The sequence below is a fragment of the Oncorhynchus mykiss genome, chromosome 16, assembly GCF_057628025.1.
Source record: "Oncorhynchus mykiss isolate SJ-2025 chromosome 16, ASM5762802v1, whole genome shotgun sequence".
NCBI classification, from domain to species: Eukaryota; Metazoa; Chordata; class Actinopteri; order Salmoniformes; family Salmonidae; genus Oncorhynchus; species Oncorhynchus mykiss.
Genome location: NC_143037.1, coordinates 63567329 through 63585952, shown reverse-complemented (window position 1 = coordinate 63585952; position 18624 = coordinate 63567329). Strand labels below are relative to the sequence as shown.

Sequence of the window (18624 nt, the reverse complement as noted above, 5' to 3'; positions counted from 1 at the left end):
ATGCATCGGTGTCACGTCTTTCCCAGGTTTTTTACAGCTGTTTTTTAGCATAAAGCATCGAGGACCAAAGCACTGTTACAGATCACTTTATATTTCAAATCAGTTTTATTTTCTTAAAAACCTTAAGCTAACAAGGAGTAGGCCTGTGCTGTTTGCCATTTTCTTTAATAATGCGAGGCCTATGGCATACCTTCTCATACCCCTTAATTCAAGTCTTGGTTTTAACTTGACAGGCCTTCACTGACACTGAGGTAGGCTGTTTAATTAAAGAGTGCATGGTGGGTGGAGAAATTGACTGACAAATCTATTGACATAGCAGCCTTTAGCCTCTTATTTCTTTAATAGGAAGAAATAGGCTCCAACATAAAGTCTAATTAAAATTAAAACGGTTTAAATGAATTATGCCTACTTGAATTTGCCTTTCATCACCATGAGCTGTCGATTTCTGATTGAGTGTGCTGCAGCTGCTGCTTCAAGTTTCAGCACCACAATGAAAGTTACTTGAATCTGGCTTATTGTGAGGTCAATAACTCTGCTAAATACATCATAGGCAAGAAACATATTATTTTTAATAAAAATCAATTATAGTAGTAGCAAGCTATCAAAGTTGACCCTCTGGTCCTCCTCATCTTCGCACTCTCCTTCTCAAACTGAACAGAACATAGGCTATAGGCTAGTACACACGCAATATTTTTTGGGACTAAGTCTAATAAAAAAAAGCCTTTTACCCTCCTCCCGAACTGTTGCCTTATGCCTACACAGCACAGCCATTGGTTAGACAGCATCCAAAAACGTTTTTGATCAGCAAGAGAAGAGCAGGCAGGACTCAGGGTTGGAATATCCATTGCATTGTGTTATGCAGCTCAGTTGTATTTACACCATCTCAGCAGTGGTCTATAACTTTGCTCTGTGATTCTCCGAACATGCATTTCATAGACTATAGGCTATGGATAATTTGATTGAGACCACACTAAATACTCTATAGGTGCAGTTGATATTGCGCGCCCAGCCTGAATGAGAGATGCACATCGATATATAGCTTAATAAGCAACTAATTAAAAAACACTGAGAAATACTGAAATGTCATCCATTACAAATTACATGACCCTCCCCTGGACTAGATTTTAAAATGCTAAATCCTCCGCATGGCTGAAATTTAAAAAGTATCACCCTCCATTCTCCTCCAGGTATCCGTTCTGCAAATTTCAATCCATCCCTAAGGAAGAATTTTTCTCTTCTCTCACTGCCCGTGATCTAGTGATGGGTCATTATTTTAGGGGATTTCTACACTGGAAATTTTAGAAGCTTACTCTGTATCCGGAAAATTGTCACTTAATGAGCAAGTACCCCAGACACCAGTCATGGGGTCAATACCAAGTGCGTTATACTGCTTGGCATATTGTTGGCATATTGTTTACCCAGTAACTTATGTGAAATGATGTACATATAGTCTAATCCCTTTCATATTGTTTATTCAGTAATTTATGTGAACTGTATAGTCTAACACTTTTCTGTACACTGTTTTTTACATGATTACTGACAAAAGCAACATAAAGGTTGAGAATGAAATAAATACACTACAGTCTGAAGCGATGCTGACATGGAATCAGTTACCATACAGTAAGACACTTTGTGGACTCAATTTAATCACATCTGTTACAATTCTAAGGATGGTCACCGACTTGACAAAGGTGATTCCCTCAAACGGTGACCTCTCAAACCCCAAACCCTGGCCTGGTCTGCCCAGTGGGTTTGCCGAGTCTGGTTCACAAGCATTCCTGGAAGTCTCGCGGCAGGGTAACCTAGTGGTTAGAGTGTTAGGCTAGTAACCGAAAGGTTGCAAGTTCAAATCCCTGAGCTGACAAATACAAATCTCTTGTTCTGCCTCTGAACAAGGCAGTTAACCCACTGTTCCTAGGCCATAATTGAAAATAAGAATTTGTTCTTAACTGACTTACCTAGTTAAATAAAGGTTTAAAAAAATGTTACGCGTCTGGGTTTAGAAACTCTGTGGTTTTATAGACTGGCTAAATTGACCACTTGATTGCTTTTCTCACTTCCTCATACACTGAATGCTTGAATATAAAAATGCAGGTAGGCCTAGTCATAGATAAAACATTATTAGCCTACATGACAGACTTCATTTCTGAATTGTGTCTTTTCATGTATAGTCAGCTGCAAGCTTATTTCTTCATTTGTCTATATTTATATTTTTCATTTTTTTTGTAATTTGATACATTGTACAATACACATCTTGAAAATAAAAACGTTATAAAACATTGTGAAACATATTTTGGCCCATTCCTCCATGCAGATCTCCTCTAGCGCAGTGATGTTTTGGGGCTGTTGCTGGGCAACACGAACTTTCAACTCCCTCCAAAGATTTTCTATGAGGTTGAGATCTGGAGACTGGCTAGGCGACTCCAGGACATTGAAATGCTTCTTACAAAGCCACTCCTTCGTTGCCGGGGCGGTGTGTTTGGGATTATTGTCATGCTGAAAGACCCAGCCACGTTTCATCTTCAATGCCCTTGCTGGTGGAAGGAGGTTTTCACTCAAAATCTCACGATACATAGCCCCATTTATTCTTTCCTTTACACGGATCAGTCGTCCTGGTCCCTTTGCAGAAAAACAGCCCCAAAGCATGATGTTTCCACCCCCATGCTTCACAGTAGGTATGGTGTTCTTTGGATGCAACTCAGCATTCTTTGTCCTCCAAACACGACGAGTTGAGTTTTTACCAAAAAGTTATATTTTGGTTTCATCTGACCATATGACATTCTCCCAATCTTCTTCTGGATCATCCAAATGCTCTCTAGCAAACTTCAGACGGGCCTGGACATGTACTGGCTTAAGCAGGGGGACACGTCTGGCACTGCATGATTCCCTGGTGGCGTAGTGTGTTACTGATGGTAGGCTTTGTTACTTTGGTCCCAGCTCTCTGCAGGTCATTCACTAGGTCCTCCCGTGTGGTTCTGGGATTTTTGCTCACCGTTCTTGTGATCATTTTGACCCCACGGGGTGAGATCTTGAGTGGAGCCCCAGATCGAGGGAGATTATCAGTGGTCTTGTATGTCTTCCATTTCCTAATAATTGCTCCCATAGTTGATTTCTTCAAACCAAGCTGCTTACCTATTGCAGATTCATTCTTCCCAGCCTGGTGCAGGTCTACAATTTTGTTTCTGGTGTCCTTTGACAGCTCTTTGGTCTTGGCCATAGTGGAGTTTGGAGTGTGACTGTTTGAGGTTGTGGACAGGTGTCTTTTATACTGATAACAAGTTCAAACAGGTGCCATTAATACAGGTAACGAGTGGAGGACAGAGGAGCCTCTTAAAGAATAAGTTACAGGTCTGTGAGAGCCAGAAATATTGCTTGTTTGTAGGTGACCAAATACTTATTTTCCACCATAATTTGCAAATAAATTCATAAAAAATCCTACAATGTGATTTTCTGGATTTTTTTTCTCATTTTGTCTGTCATAGTTGAAGTGTACCTATGATGAAAATTACAGGCCTCTCTCATCTTTTTAAGTGGGAGAATTTGCACAATTGGTGGCTGACTAAATACTTTTTTGCCCCACTGTAGAATTGACAGAAGACCCCATGGATGGTAGATATGGCTGTGTGCTGACCGACCAGCAGGAGTGGGCAGTGGAAATGGTGAGAGTCAGGAATGACATATGGCTGTTCGAAATAAAGCAGGTCATTGAGGAGAACGATGACACCTTTGCCAATGTGGCATTCATCAGCCTTCCAACAATCGCCCACCTTTTGAAGAGGCACCAGGTATCTATGAAACACAGTCTTTTGAGAGAAACAACAACCGAGTAAAACAACTGAGGGCCGAGTATGTTCAGGTACATCACTATTTACTGTATTACTGTTACTATTTGATGCACATGCTACTTCACAATATCATATTGGAACTATACTGTAAAAAATAACTAACCAAATTATATCTTTAGAGGGTGATGGTGCCTGATGCTGCTGTGAACCATCGCAAATATATCTTTGTTGATGAAGCGGGCTTTAACCTGGCCAAAACTCGGCGCCGTGGGCGGAACCTCGTCGGCCAACGGGCGACCGTCCAACTTTGGGGAAACATCTCCATGTGCGCAGCTATTTCTGAAGATGGTGTGGTAGGACATAGGCATGATTTGGATCCTACAAAGCTTTACACAATGTGTTTCTCAATTAAATTGAGCAGGCCCATCAAGGTGAAGGGGTCACCTATCTAAGTGTATTGCCTCATGTGAAGACTATAATTTACCATTTAGGCATTTAGCAGGCGCTTGTCCAGATCGACTTACAATAAGTAGTGAGTGCATACATTTTCACTCTGGATGAAAGTAGTAAAAAGTTAAGTGTTTTGTCCCATATTCATAGCAAGCAATGATTTCTTCAAGCTTGTGACTACACATTTGTTGGATGCATTTGCTCTTTGTTTAGGTTGTGTTTCAGATTATTTTGTGCAAAATATAAATGAATGGTAAATAATGTATTGTGTCATTTTGGAGTCACTTTTATTGTAAATAAGAATATAATATGTTTCTAAACTTCTACATTAATGTGGAAGCTACCATGATTACGGACAATCCTGAATGAATAGTGAATAATGATGAGTGAGAAATATCATACCCCCCAAAAATGCTAACAGCCCGTTTTTGTAACGGTGAGAGGTTAGCATGTCTTGGGGGTATGATATTTGTAAGTCTGTAACTTTCTTACTCATCAATATTCACAATTCATCCAGGATTATCCGTAATCATGGTGGCATCCACATGAATGTAGAAGTGTTTAGAAACATATTATATTCTTATCTACAATAGGTTAGCATGTATTGGGTGATTCCAAAATGACACAATATATTTTTTATTTTATTTTATTTATTTAACCTTTATTTAACTAGGCAAGACAGTTAAGAACAAATTAATATTTGCAATGATGGCCTACCAAAATACAAAATACCTTCTTCGGGGACAGGGGCTGGGATTAAAAAAATAAAATAAAATAAAAATATAGGACAAAACACACATCACAACAAGAGAGACACCACAACACTACATGAAGAGAGACATAAGACAACAACATACAGTTGAAGTCAGAAGTTTACATACACTTAGGTTGGAGTCATTAAAACTCGTTTTTCAACCACTCCACAAATTTCTTGCAAACTATTGTTTTGGCAAGTTTGTTAGGACATCTACTTTGTGCATGACACAAGTCATTTTTCCAACAATTGTTTACAGACAGATTATTTCATTTAAAATTCACTGTATCACAATTCCAGTGGGTCAGAAGTTTACAATTCACAAAGTTGACTGTGCTTTTAAACAGCTTGGAAAATTCCAGAAAATTATGTCATGGTTTTAGAAACTTCTGATAGGCTAATTGACCTCATTTGAGTCAATTGGGGGTGTACCTGTGGATGTACGTATTTCAAGGCGTACCTTCAAACTCAGTGCCGTTTTGCTTGACATCATGGGAAAATCAAATTAAATCAGCCAAGACCTCCGAAAAAATTTTTAGACCTCCAGAAGTCTGGTTCATCCTTGGGAGCAATTTCCAAATGCCTGAAGGTACCACGTTCATCTGTACAAACAATAGTTCGCAAGTATAAACACCATAGGACCACACAGCCATCATACCGCTCAGGAAGGAGACGCGTTCTGTCTCCTGAAGACTAACGTACTTTGGTGCGAAAAGTGCATGTCAATCCCAGAACAACAGCCAAGGACCTTGTGACGATGCTGGAGGACACAGGTACAAAAGTATCTATATCCACAGTAAAACGAGTCCTATATTGACATAACCTGAAAGGCCGCTCAGCAAGGAAGAAGCCACTGCTCCAAAACCACCACAAAAAAGCCAGACTACAGTTTGCAACTGCACATGGGGACAAAGATCATACTTTTTGGAGAAATGTCCTCTGGTCTGATGAAACACATATAGAACTGTTTGGCCATAATGACCATTGTTATGTTTGGAGGAAAAAGGGGGATGATTGCAAGCCAAAGAACACCATCCCAACTGTGAAGCACGGGGGTGGCAGCATCATGTTGCGGGGGTGCTTTGCTGCAGGAGGGACTGGTGCACTTCACAAAATAGATGGCATCATGAGGTAGGAAAATTATGTGGATATATTGAAGCAACATCTCAAGACATCAGTCAGGAAGCTAAAGCTTGGTCGCAAATGGGTCTTCCAAATGGACAATGACCCCAAGCATACTTCCAAAGTTGTGGCAAAAATGACTTAAGGACAACAAAGTCAAGGTATTGGAGTGGCCATCACAAAGCACTGACCTCAATCCCATAGAAAATTTGTGGGCAGAACTGAAAACCTTGTGCAAGCAAGGAGGCCTACAAACCTGACTCAGTTACACCAGCTCTGTCAGGAGGAATGGGCCAACATTCACCCAACTTATTGTGGGGAAGCTTGTGGAAGGCTACGCAAAACTTTTGACCCAAGTTAAACAATTTAAAGGCAATGCTACCAAATACTAATTGAGTGTATGTACACTTCTGAATCACTGGGAATGTGATGAAATAAATAAAAGCTGAAATACATAATTCTCTCTACTATTATTCTGACATTTCACATTCTTAAAATAAAGTGGTGATCCTAACTGCCCTAAGACAGGGAATTTTTACGAGGATTACATGTCAGGAATTGTGAAAAACTGAGTTTAAATGTATTTGGCTAAGGTGTATGTAAACTTCCAACTTCAAATGTACATTTAAAGAATCCTATGTGGCCATGGTCAAAAGTAGTAGTCTACATAGGGAATTGGAGGGGATTTGAGCTGTGCCCCCAGACTTACCTCAGTCTTCCATTTGTCCCACACAGCCAGGAAGACCTCAAAGAGCTCATCCAGCTCTCTCTCTGAGTCATTAGGCTTGTTGTGGACGGGGATCATAGCCAGGTCCTTCAGCACTATAAATGCAGTATGGTTTATGATTTATCAAATAATTCAGCCAGATTCTGGGCACTTTTATTCAAATTATTTTATACATGCCTAAAGAACATGATAGTACCTTGGTGTGCATAGACTTCTTTTCAACATCATTCAGTGTAACAGTGATAAAACACGGAATCGAAACAACAAACTACCAGAGGTGAACATGCAGGCCAATCATGATAAAATGATGAATCCCCATTGATAAATCAACCTGAGTTTATTGTTTTACTGTATATATAATGTTGTGAATGTCTCAACAACAGGTTAAAAGTGTGACCAACCTGTACTGCGTGGCCTAAAGTGCAGAAAATATGTCTCTCTGGAGAAAGCATCCATATCATCGACTTGGTTGTCTTCAAACTTGTAGCAGTCAGCCAGATCATCCCTTACAATATGTGAAAAAGTGATGTTACATTTTCAGTTATAATGTTGCCGTTAATCCTATGACATTACGACAAAACTAGTATTGGTTATAAAATCATTACCTGTAAAGTAACAGGAACTGTTCCTTATGTCTAGTCGTTCCCAAGCGGATGCTGAGTTTCAGGGCGTAGTGATCTCTGGTGTTGACTCTGTGGTACAATATACATGGAGGCTGAGGGGATTAAAACAACTCAAAGTTATTGAGTTACAGAGAAAGTGAGGTGTTCTTAAAATGTTATGTGCCATCGTATATTCAACTCAATAGGAAAGGTGAGGTTGAATATAGACCTGATTAACAGCAATGTCACCAGTTTAACTCTCTCGGGAAGCAGATAGCGGATGCCCCCCTCACATCCACCACCTCCAGAACCACTATAATGTCATAACGAGACACAATCTACAAAACAGAGACTTATAGACCCAGCTGGTGTGAACCCTGTAGGTATTTAGTGGGTGTGGGATCTCCCTTTATGGTTTGGTGACTTACAGCCTTTCAAGCAGCTCTCATGTGTAATTATTTTGTTTTCTTCTGTAGTCCTGAGGACCTTAGCTGTCAGCCAAGATAAAACACATTATGGTATTGTAACGATTGTAACTAAACATGTGTTATAAGAAAGCCACTCCTTGAGCTGTGGCTTATTCCACTACTGCGGTTGAGCCTTATAATACTAATTCCAAATGACGACTAAAGTTTTCTTATAGTAAGAATACTGCCAACAGATTCATTGAAATGGTTCTAGAAATATTTTTTGTTGTCAAAATATTAAATATTAAATAACACTAAATATTGTGTTTGATATTTTCTCCATTTACAGAACCCTGTCAGGTATGAATGCATAAACAAATGTTTAACTTCACAGGTGTTGGGCATCTGGATCAGTAACGTTATACAGTCCAAATCTCCTGTTAAAGGATGCAACCTTCATAACCCCTCAGACAGAGAGAGAACCTAAGTGTTAAACATTTACAAGGCATATATTTACAACACGTTAGTGAGTTAACTGTAACTGATGAAATAGTTCAAATATATATATATATATTTAAAATATTGTAATATTTAAAAAATATTAAAAATGCCCTGTGTGAGAGGTATTTGTCATTTTTATTTGGGCAAAATCACGCAATCCTAATATCTCTCTCTCTCTCTCACACACACACACACACACACACACACACACAAACACACACACACACACACACACACACACACACACACACACACACACACACACACACACACACACACACACACACACACACACACACAGGCACACACACACACATGCAGATCCCCCTATACACACACATATAAATAACATTGCAAACATCCCCATCGACTCACCTATATGAGATGTGTAGATAATAGAGATAGGATAATCAGTCTCATACTGCTACAGTTCAAGTATCAAATGAGAGCAGTGCTCAAAACCAAACCACACGGTTGGTTGTAGACAATCCAGTTATATCTCTGTTACTCTATCTGTGGAACTGTGATGATTGATTAATCTGCCTTCACACCTGGGCAAACCTGACAACCACCTGACAGCCACCTAACAGTGCACTGTAGTCACCCATTAGATGGGGAGGGCCAACCGATAATCATCATTGTAGTCACAGCTGAATGACAGTGAATAGAAGTGTCTGCCTGCAGGCTGACAGACCAGTTTGTTGTTTATATCCTACCTCAGAGCTGCCTATTTGTCTACTAGAGAGAGCACCGTATGTGTCACAAGCAGCCAATGTTGATTCAAAATGTGTAGTTTTGTAGGTCTTATGTACACTCTTAGAAAAAAGGGTTCCAAAATGGTTCTTCGGCTGTCCCCATAGGAGAACCCTTTTTGGTTTCCAGGTGAACCATTCTGGGTTCCATGTAGATCCTTCTGTGGAAATGGTTCTATATTGAACCCAAAAGGTTTCTACCTGGAACCAAAAAGGGACAGCCCAAGTACCCTTCAAGGTTCTCGATAGCATTTGATTGACCAGTTTTACCTGAATCTTTTGTGCTGTGGTTCAAGTTTTGATATGCAAAGACTTGTTTTGGCTATAAATATTTACATGTCACGTTTCTAATCTTTTGGAGAAAGATAACGTTGCTTGTGAACACAAATTTAAGGTCAGTTATACTTTTTACCAATTTTGGGATATGGTTTGGATTTGAAGTTCTACTCACAACAAAGCTGTCTGGCAATGTACCATTCCTATTGTTACTTCTTCATTTGTATGCTGACCTCTAGGGTCACAATTTTATACCAACACCATTTACAATCCTTCAATTACGGTCATATAGGGCTGTTTAAGACCTGCAACACCAGGGGATGAACTTTCTGGTCAATCAATGACTTTAATTTATAAATAAAGGAATAAAGAACCCAAAGAGGTGAGATGCTGGCTAACTGTCACATACTCTCATAACTGGAACACAACTCCCATAACTGGACAAGCTGACTTGGAGAACATGAAAGACACACATCGTTACCTCTTTTAGATGGCACCAGTAGTTAAAGAGAGAAAATATTAAGTTAAATATAAAGGCCAGTGTAAAGTCTTGTTATTAAAAAACAGTTCTAAAGGCTGGCTGATACAGCACATCACATTCCCTCTAAGGTGTTTTTTGACCTTTGAGTGTTCATGTGGTAGAGGTAAAACCACAAGTCTTGGTTCCCTAAAGCAAGTCAGGTATCCAGGTACACCATGTCTGTAACAGAGGGTGAAGGGGCTTAAAATAGGTATGTACAGTATGCATCTGACTGGTTCTTCCACATTGAGAAGTGGCATACCTTGACCAACTCTTTCACGCCCACACACATACATACACCCACACACAGACACAGGCTACACTGGCCCTACCCTGGCCCTTCTATATAAGGGGATGAATTTGTTAACGGTAACACACCTCAGCAACTCCAGCCTCAGTCTGCAATCATCCCAGCTGTAATACATTCACACAACGGAACCATGAGCATAAGGACAAAGAATCGCACTGGGACAAGCCCTAATTACATGAGGGACTTCAGCAGCATGTCCTTGGGCTCCAGAAATGGCCCCAGGACAAGCAGCAGCGGCCTCTACATGGGAGGCTCCATCACGGCCGTGACCATCAACCAGAGCCTGCTGGCACCTATCAACCTGGATATCGACCCCAAAATCCAGGCTGTCCGCACCCATGAGATGAACCAGATCAAGGGTCTCAACAACCGCTTTGCCACTTTTATTGATAAGGTACAGTATAAATAGTGTTTTTTGCCGCTTGCTGTTTTTTGTCGTTTGTTTGTGTGAATGTTCAACTCAAGTGAAAAATACTGGAAAAAATATTAAAAGTCAGAGTTATTGTGGTAAATCCAGAAAATGTATGAAAAGCATTAAAAATGAGGAGTGAGGTGGATTGCATCACATCTTCTTAATAACGGCATTCTTAATAATAATAATAATAAGAGGAATATGGTTGTGATGATGGTAATGACACTCCAATCTATAGTCGTGGCCAAAAGTTTTGAGAATGACACAATGTCACGCCCTGACCTTAGTTATCTTTGTTTTCTTTATTATTTTGGTTAGGTCAGGGTGTGACGAGGGTGGTATGTGTGTTTTTGTCTAGGGTTTTTGTATATCTATGGGGTTTTGGTATGTCTAGGTAAATGTAGGTCTATGGTGGCCTGAATTGGTTCCCAATCAGAGGCAGCTGTTTATCGTTGTCTCTGATTGGGGATTCTATTTAGGTTGCCATTTCCCATTTTGGTTTTGTGGGTTATTGTCTATGTGTAGTTGTCTGTCAGCACTCGTGGTATATAGTGGCGTTTGTTTAGTGGTTTTCCTTCATTAAAATAACAATGTATGCTTATCACGCTGCCCCTTGGTCTCATCAATATGATGAACGAAACACACAAATATTAATTTTCACAAAGTCTGCTGCCTCAGTTTGTATGATGGCAATTTGCATATACTCCAGAATGTTATGAAGAGTGATCAGATGAATTGCAATTAATTGCAAAGTCCCTCTTTGCTATGCAAATGAACTGAATTCCCCAAAAACATTTCCACTGCATTTCAGCCCTGCCACAAAAGGAACAGCTGACATCATGTCAGTGATTCTCTCGTTAACACAGGTGTGAGTGTTGACGAGGACAGGCTGGAGATCATTCTATCATGCGGATTGGGTTCGAATAACAGACTGGAAGCTTCAAAAGGAAGGTGGTGCTTGTAATCATTGTTCTTCCTCTGTCAAACATGGTTACCTGCAAGGAAACACATGCTGTCATCATTGCTTGGCACAAAAAAGGCTTCACAGGCAGGGATATTGCTGCCAGTAAGATTGCACCTGAATCAACCATTTATTGGATCATCAAGAACTTCAAGGAGAGTGGTTCAATTGTTGTGAAGAAGGCTTCAGGGCGCCCAAGAAAGTCCAGCAAGCGCCAGGACCGTCTCCTGAAGTTGATTCAGCTGCTGGATCGGGGCACCACCAGTACAGAGCTTGCGCAGGAATGGCAACAGGCAGGTGTGAGTGCATCTGCACGCAAAGTGAGGGGAAGACTTTTGGAGGATGGCCTGGTGTCAAGAAGGGCAGCAAAGAAGCCACTTCTCTCCAGGAAAAAACATCAGGGACAGACTGATATTCTGCAAAAGGTACAGGGATTGGACTGCTGATTCTGACAAACTGCAAGCATTGATTATGGGCTGCCATCAGTCAGGATGTGGCACAGAAGTTAATTGACAGCATGCCAGGGCGGATTGCAAAAAAGTCAACACTTTTTTTTGAAAAAGAAGGGTCAACACTGCAAATATTGACTCTTTGCATGAACTTCATATAATTGTCAATAAAAGCCTTTGACGCGTATGAAATGCTTGAAATTATACTTCAGTATTCCATAGTAACATCTGACAAAAATATCTAAAGACACTGAAGCAGCAAACTTTGTGGAAATTAATATTTGTGTCGTTCTCAACTTTTGGCCACGACTGTACATAATTAGAGAACCAATCTTGTATAGTCCATAACAGAATTAAGACATTGTTTCCTCCTCTTGGAGTGTTTAACCCTAGAAGCACCTCTCCCTCTGGGCACTGTTTCAATGTTTGTGTGTGTGTACGTGCCTGCGTGTGTGCCAAACATGACGTGTGGACTGAGGAGTCCAAACATCTATAATAACAAATCAATTATTTATGTGTGTGTCACAGGTGCGACACCTGGAGCAGCAGAACAAGATGCTGGAGACCAAGTGGAAGCTGACGCAGGACCAGACAACTGGCTCCTCCAACATAGAACCCATGTTCCAGACCTACATCAAAAACCTGCAGAGACAGCTGGACCAGATCAACAATGACAAGGACCTGTTGGATATGGAGAACAGGAACATGCACCATAATGTGGAAGACTTAAAATCAAAGTAAAGACACAGTGACGTTAGTCTGGTTGGAGATCTGTTTGTGCATTAGCCAATTCCTCTGTCATGTTTGTTGTCATGCAAGACATGCATGCTGGACTGTGACAAACGCCTGCATAATGCAGCTCTTCGGGGCCAGAGTTGTTCTCCCCTGTTATAGAGACCCTAACCCTATTCTATTGCTTTGGCTTGTTCCAGGTATGAAGATGAGATCAGAAAGAGGAACACAGCAGATCATGACTTTGTCCTGCTGAAAAAGGTATGCAACTGAATGATAACATTCAGTGAAGAATAGTCTCAGAAATGTATTGTATAAATAAAGTATAGCCAGAGTCCCATTCTGATCTAATTTGACTAATCTGCCGTGGGTGGAAGATTAATAATAGTTAGGGAAAATAGGCATATCATCAAAGGTGTATTACAAATGTGCTTTTTATGTTCAATAAAGCTTGAGTATTTTCCATATAAACAAGAGTCAGTAATGCAAACATCTACATATGAACAGGAAAAAAGGGGCTATGACGTGTTATGTGAGGCCGCATCGGGTAGGCATGTTTCTCAGTGTCACAGCTGTTGACTGTCTTCTGACATCCTGTAGGATGTGGATGCTGGTTACCTGTCCAAGGTGGCTCTGGAGGACAGGTTGGCTGGGCTGGAAGAGGAGGTCAACTTCTTGAAGGTCTTGTACGATCAGGTAAGGCAGTGCTAAATCACACATATATATTTTTGATGCCCCTATAGTCAAAGATGCCAATACTATAGAGACACGGTATTTAACACTATAGAGATGAATAGAGAAATGACATTGTTTCTTTCATGACAGGAGCTGGGTGAGCTGCAGTCTGACGTGAAGGACACCTCTGTGGTGGTTCAGATGGACAACTCCCGGGGCCTGGACATGAACCAGATCATAGCTGACGTCAAGGCCCAGTACGAAGACATCGCTGCTCGCAGTCGCGAGCAGACCGAGAGCTGGTACAAGACCAAGGTGAGGTCAGGGGTTAGAGAATGAGGAAATCTTAAGGGTTCATGCCTAATGGAGCAGTACAGCAGGTCAAACAATAATTCGTAAAATAAACCTGTCGTCTCTGCCCACATCAGGTTGAAAGTTTGGCCGGCCAGGCTGGCCAGGCTGCAGAGGAGCTGCGCAACACCAAGGCTGAGATCGCCGAGCTGAACCGACTCATCAGCCGCCTGCAGAACGAGATTCTGGCTGTCAAGGGACAGGTGAGCATCGCACCTGACTGGAAGGAGTAATAAAGAATTCTATAATTGAAGACTGTTTTAATCATAGACTATAGTGTCAGACCTGATAGAACACCACCTTATAATTGAGGAGTACTGTATGTCAAGGCTTGGTGCCAGACTGATTTCTGCTTTGGCCAACTTCTCATTATCTACGATTTGGCACAGCACCATTGTGACACTGACACTCTCAGAATGTGACACTCTCAGAATAAAATACCAAAATCTTTGTCTGGAGGACAAAGACACATTTTAGAATGGAGCAATTAAGTCATATGCCGGATGGCAGCACATGTTCACTGGGTATAATTACACATACACAAATGGAGGACAGATGATGACAGTGTTTATGCATACCTGAACTACATAGGCCTACGTTATGCATACAATAATGTATTCTGGGCTATAATGAAAACCTAATTACTGTAAAAATGACCCATTTCTAACAGCGTGGAGAAAACCACGCTTATTTTTTCTGTTTCATTTTCCCCCTTAACCCTATAGAAGGCCAACCTGGAGAGACCGATAACCGAGGCAGAGGAACATGGGGAGATTGCCGTAAAGGATGCCAGGGCTCTAATCGAGGACCTGGAGGTAGCTATGCAGAGAGCCAAGCAGGACATGGCCTGCCAGATCAGGGAGTACCAGGACCTGATGAACGTCAAGCTGGCCTTGGACATCGAGATTTCCACCTACAGGAAACTGCTGGAGGGCGAGGAGACCAAGTAAGGAGATTATGAAACTCTGAGGGACTCAAAGTTCCACTATGACCAGCTCCTCTGCATAGACAGCTTCCGAAATCCATGATGCAGAGAAAATTAAGTGTGTGTGTATGATATGTATGCTGTATGATGTTGTTATTCTCTCTTCCTCTTCCGTCCACAGATTTGGACAACAATCAATCACCAACATTTCTACCACAAAGCCTTGTAAGTTCTATCACCCTAATCTACTAGATGCTCCTGACAGAACTATTATCTCTAAAGTTAACATTCTCCTCTCACATTCCTTTACCTTCGAACCTTGTTTTACGAAGGCTTATACTATTGATAGGATTTAGGGATCGAAAACAGGTGTGGTGATTGGCAGGAAGAGGGGTAAGGGAATCTTGATGGTGACATGAGCTTTTTCTAATAACAACCCGCATCCTCTTTCCCCCCCCCCAGACACCATGCCAGAGACCAGCTACCAGCAGCCCACCCGATCTTCTGCTGTCTTCATCAAAATGGTGGAAACCACCGACTCCTCCAGATCGTACCACTGAAAAACAAAATGTTACTGAGATGCAACATGACTCAGTGGTCATTTTCAGAAGGGGCTACAGTTTCCATAACAATCCGTAGCACTCATAATATATTGATGCAGTCATAGAGCATTATGAGACTAGAGCCCATTGGCTGTGATATTTATCATACTATGAATATTTATAAGACTATCACCCAAGAATTTGCATCAAGGAAAGTGTTACTTTATACCATGGCATTGTAGAATACTTGTTTTTGATTGGCTTGAAGGGCATTCTAGAACGTGCACTGTTTTCCTATAAGGCATTGGTGTAGTTGCACGGTAGAATTCAATGGCTATAGTTAATTCTTACGTGTTCTATGTTTGAGCTGCTCTTGAAAGCAAAGTCGAATTGAAAACTTCATTGCCATTGAATCCGATTTTCATAATGGGAAGATAGGACTGGTGATTTAGTTAACCAAACAGACTTGCAAGTTTAGCTATCATGGCAACTACTGTAGCCATCTAGTAAACTTGCTAGCTTCTTCAGTGGATGTTGAAAACATTCCTACCGGCAAATTAACTAATTTCTATTGGCAATTATGTTAAATTATAGTCATGGTATAAAATGGATAATCAACGCTGGGCTCTTTTTGTTCTCTGGACACTAATGCAACTCGGTGTGAGGTCAGTTCCACTCTGCTAGCACGTAGTGGAACACACCGTGTCGGTAATTATTTTCCATAGAACGCATAGAGCCCCTCGTTGATTATCCCTTACATATACTTCATCATACTACATCAGAGAAATGATGTCAACCAGACCTCACAGAACCACTTTATTTGTTATGCTCTACTATAAACTGAATTGAGCTTGTTTCCCAGTATAAGGTTAGCCTAAAATAGTTTTCTTTACTTCTATTAAAACGGTTTAATGATGCAATATCATGTACCAAGATGTTCAGACACAAATAGACTCATAATGGGGATCACATGCAATCGTTTGACTCATTTTTCACTTCTGACAGATTATTGACTAGACTACACATCCACATTTTCTACATTCTCTTCATTCCAACCTCCACAAAGTACCAGATGTGTGATGGTTATCATGACAAGACCTTCCTATAAGGAAGATGGGATCCACCCGAATCATTTGTGTTCCTGGATCCTTTCACAGCATTATAAGGCTGCGTTGAGATGACCCAATGACCAGCTCAGTTAATCCCTACCATTGTGAAACAGAGTTGTCATAATGCTTCAGAAAATGTATATTACACCAGGGGTGTTGGTAGACACAATGTAAGTAACCTAATTTATGTCCCTCTAACTGTCCTCTGCTGATCGTACAGCTGTTGTATACATTACTCATGAGCCAGATTTATACTATTAACACTGAGCCGGTGTGCCCTAGGAGGAAGTCCACTGTGTGCAGCTCACCCTGCACTAACATAAATAACATGAGCATATCTACTTCTGCTAAGCTTCCCAGTAAAGCAATAAAATAAGTAAGCATCCCAGAAAAGTGCTCAAAATGGCCCACATTAACATATGTAGCTTAAGAAACAAGTTTGATGAAATCAATAATTTGCTAGAAACAGATGACACTCATACTCTCATATCTCTGATAATACCTTTGACACAGTGGTAGCAAAACAAGGTTATGAAATGTACAGAAAAGATCAAGGTGTTGCTGTTTATATTCAGAACCACATTCCTGTAAAGATTAGAGAGGATCTGATGTTAAATACTGTTGAAGTAATATGGCTACAGGTTCATCTGCCTTACCTAAAGGCCATTCTGGGGGGAAGCTGCTATAGACCAAGTGTTAACAGTCAGTATCTGGATAACGTGAGAAATGCTTGACAATGTATGTGATATCAACCAATGTATATTTTCATTTTAATTTAAATATTGACTGGCTTTCATCAAGCTGCCCACTCAATAAAAAACTTCAAACTGTAACCAGTGCCTGCAATCTGGTTCAGGTTATCAGTCAACCTACCAGGGTAGTTACAAACAGCACATGAATGAATCATCAACATGTATTGATCACATCTTTACTAATGCTGCAGAAATTAGCTTGAAAGCAGTATCCAGAACCATCGGATGTAGTGATCACAATGTAGTAGCCATGTCTAGGAAAATCAAAGTTCCAAAGGCTGGGCCTAATATAGTGTATAAGAGGTCATAGGAATCATTACAAAATGTATTGTATGTTGATGTAAAGAATATTTGTTGGTCTGTGGTGTGTAATGAGGAGCAAACAGTTTGAAGCATTTCAAATTATGAAAGACAAGCATTGTAATTTTGAGTGTGGAAGAGGTGAAAAAAATATTGTCTGTCAACAATGACAAGCCACTGGGGTCTGACAACTTGGATGGAATATTTCTGAGGATAATAGCGGACGATATTGCCACTCCTATTTGCCATATCAATTTAAGCCTACTAGAAAGCTTGTGCCCCCAGGCTTTGAGGGGAACAAAAGTCATCCCGCTACCTAAGAATAGTAAAGCCCCCTTTACAGGCTCAAATAGACGACCAATCAGCATGTTACCAACCCTTAGTAAACTTTTGGAAAAGATGGTGTTTGACCATATACAATGCTATTTTAAAGTAAACAAATTGACAACAAACTTTCAGCAAGCTTATATGGAAGGAGATTCAACAAGCACACACTTACACAAATGACTGATGATTGGCTGAGAGAAATTTGTGATAAATAGATTGTGGGGGCTGTTTTGTTAGACTTCAGTGCGGCTTTTGACATTATCGATCATAGTCTGCTGCTGGAAAAACGTATGTGTTATGGCTTTACACTCCCTGCTATATTGTGGATAAAGAGTTACCTGTCTAACAGAACACAGAGGGTGTTCTTAATGGAAGCCTCTCCAACATAATCCAGGTAGAATCAGGAATTCCCCAGGGCAGCTGTCTAGGCCCATTACTTTTTCAATTTTTACTAATGACATGCCACTGGCTTTGAGTAAAGACAGTGTGTCTGTGTATGCAGATGACTCAACACTATACATGTCAGCTACTAAAGCGACTGAAATGACTGGAACACTTAACAAAGAGTTGCAGTTTGCTTCAGAGTGGGTCAGAAGGAATAAGTTAGTCCTAAATATTTCTACATCTCAAAGCATTGTATTTAGGACAAATAATTCACTAAACCCTAAACCTCAATTAAATCTTGTAATAAATAATGTGGAAATTGAGCAAGTTGAGGTGACTAAACTGCTTGGAGTAACCCTGGATTGTAAACTGTCATGGTCAAAACATATGATACAACAGTAGCTAAAATGGGGAGAAGTATGTCCCTAATAAAGTGCTACTCTACCTTCTTTACAGCAGTATCAACAAGGCAGGTCCTACAGGCCCTAGTTTTGTTGCA

General features: G+C 40.6%; 1 protein-coding gene and 1 long non-coding RNA gene across 3 annotated transcripts; one reads left to right on the top strand and one right to left on the bottom strand.

Moving 5' to 3' along the window:
* Nucleotides 1-6819: 6819 nt before the first annotated feature.
* On the bottom strand, nt 6820-8832 carry LOC149976953 (uncharacterized). Of its 2 annotated transcripts, none has more exons than XR_016487451.1 (4): nt 8724-8832; nt 7444-7553; nt 7240-7343; nt 6820-6933 (listed from the first exon to the last, which is right to left on the bottom strand). It is a non-coding gene; the product is annotated as an uncharacterized LOC149976953 (long non-coding RNA). The 2 variants fall into 2 exon arrangements; XR_016487452.1 differs by having other exon boundaries at nt 7444-7530; nt 8724-8827.
* A 1383-nt stretch (nt 8833-10215) lies between these two features.
* LOC110492482 (keratin, type II cytoskeletal 8) lies at nt 10216-17195 on the top strand. Its single transcript, XM_021566839.3, has 9 exons — nt 10216-10600; nt 12557-12765; nt 12961-13021; nt 13361-13456; nt 13586-13750; nt 13864-13989; nt 14512-14732; nt 14893-14936; nt 15174-17195. The coding sequence occupies exons 1-9, from the start codon at nt 10337-10339 to the stop codon at nt 15269-15271; spliced, it is 1284 nt and encodes a 427-aa protein (XP_021422514.3). The 5' UTR covers nt 10216-10336; the 3' UTR covers nt 15272-17195.
* Nucleotides 17196-18624: the final 1429 nt, after the last annotated feature.

Bases quoted from the DNA above. Each gene is read 5' to 3' on its own strand.
- LOC110492482 (XM_021566839.3), top strand. From the start codon at position 10,337: ATGAGCATAAGGACAAAGAATCGCACTGGGACAAGCCCTAATTACATG. The intron at 12,766-12,960 runs GTAAAGACACAG...GGCTTGTTCCAG, and splicing joins GTGGAAGACTTAAAATCAAA to GTATGAAGATGAGATCAGAA. The intron at 14,733-14,892 runs GTAAGGAGATTA...TTCCGTCCACAG, and splicing joins CTGGAGGGCGAGGAGACCAA to ATTTGGACAACAATCAATCA.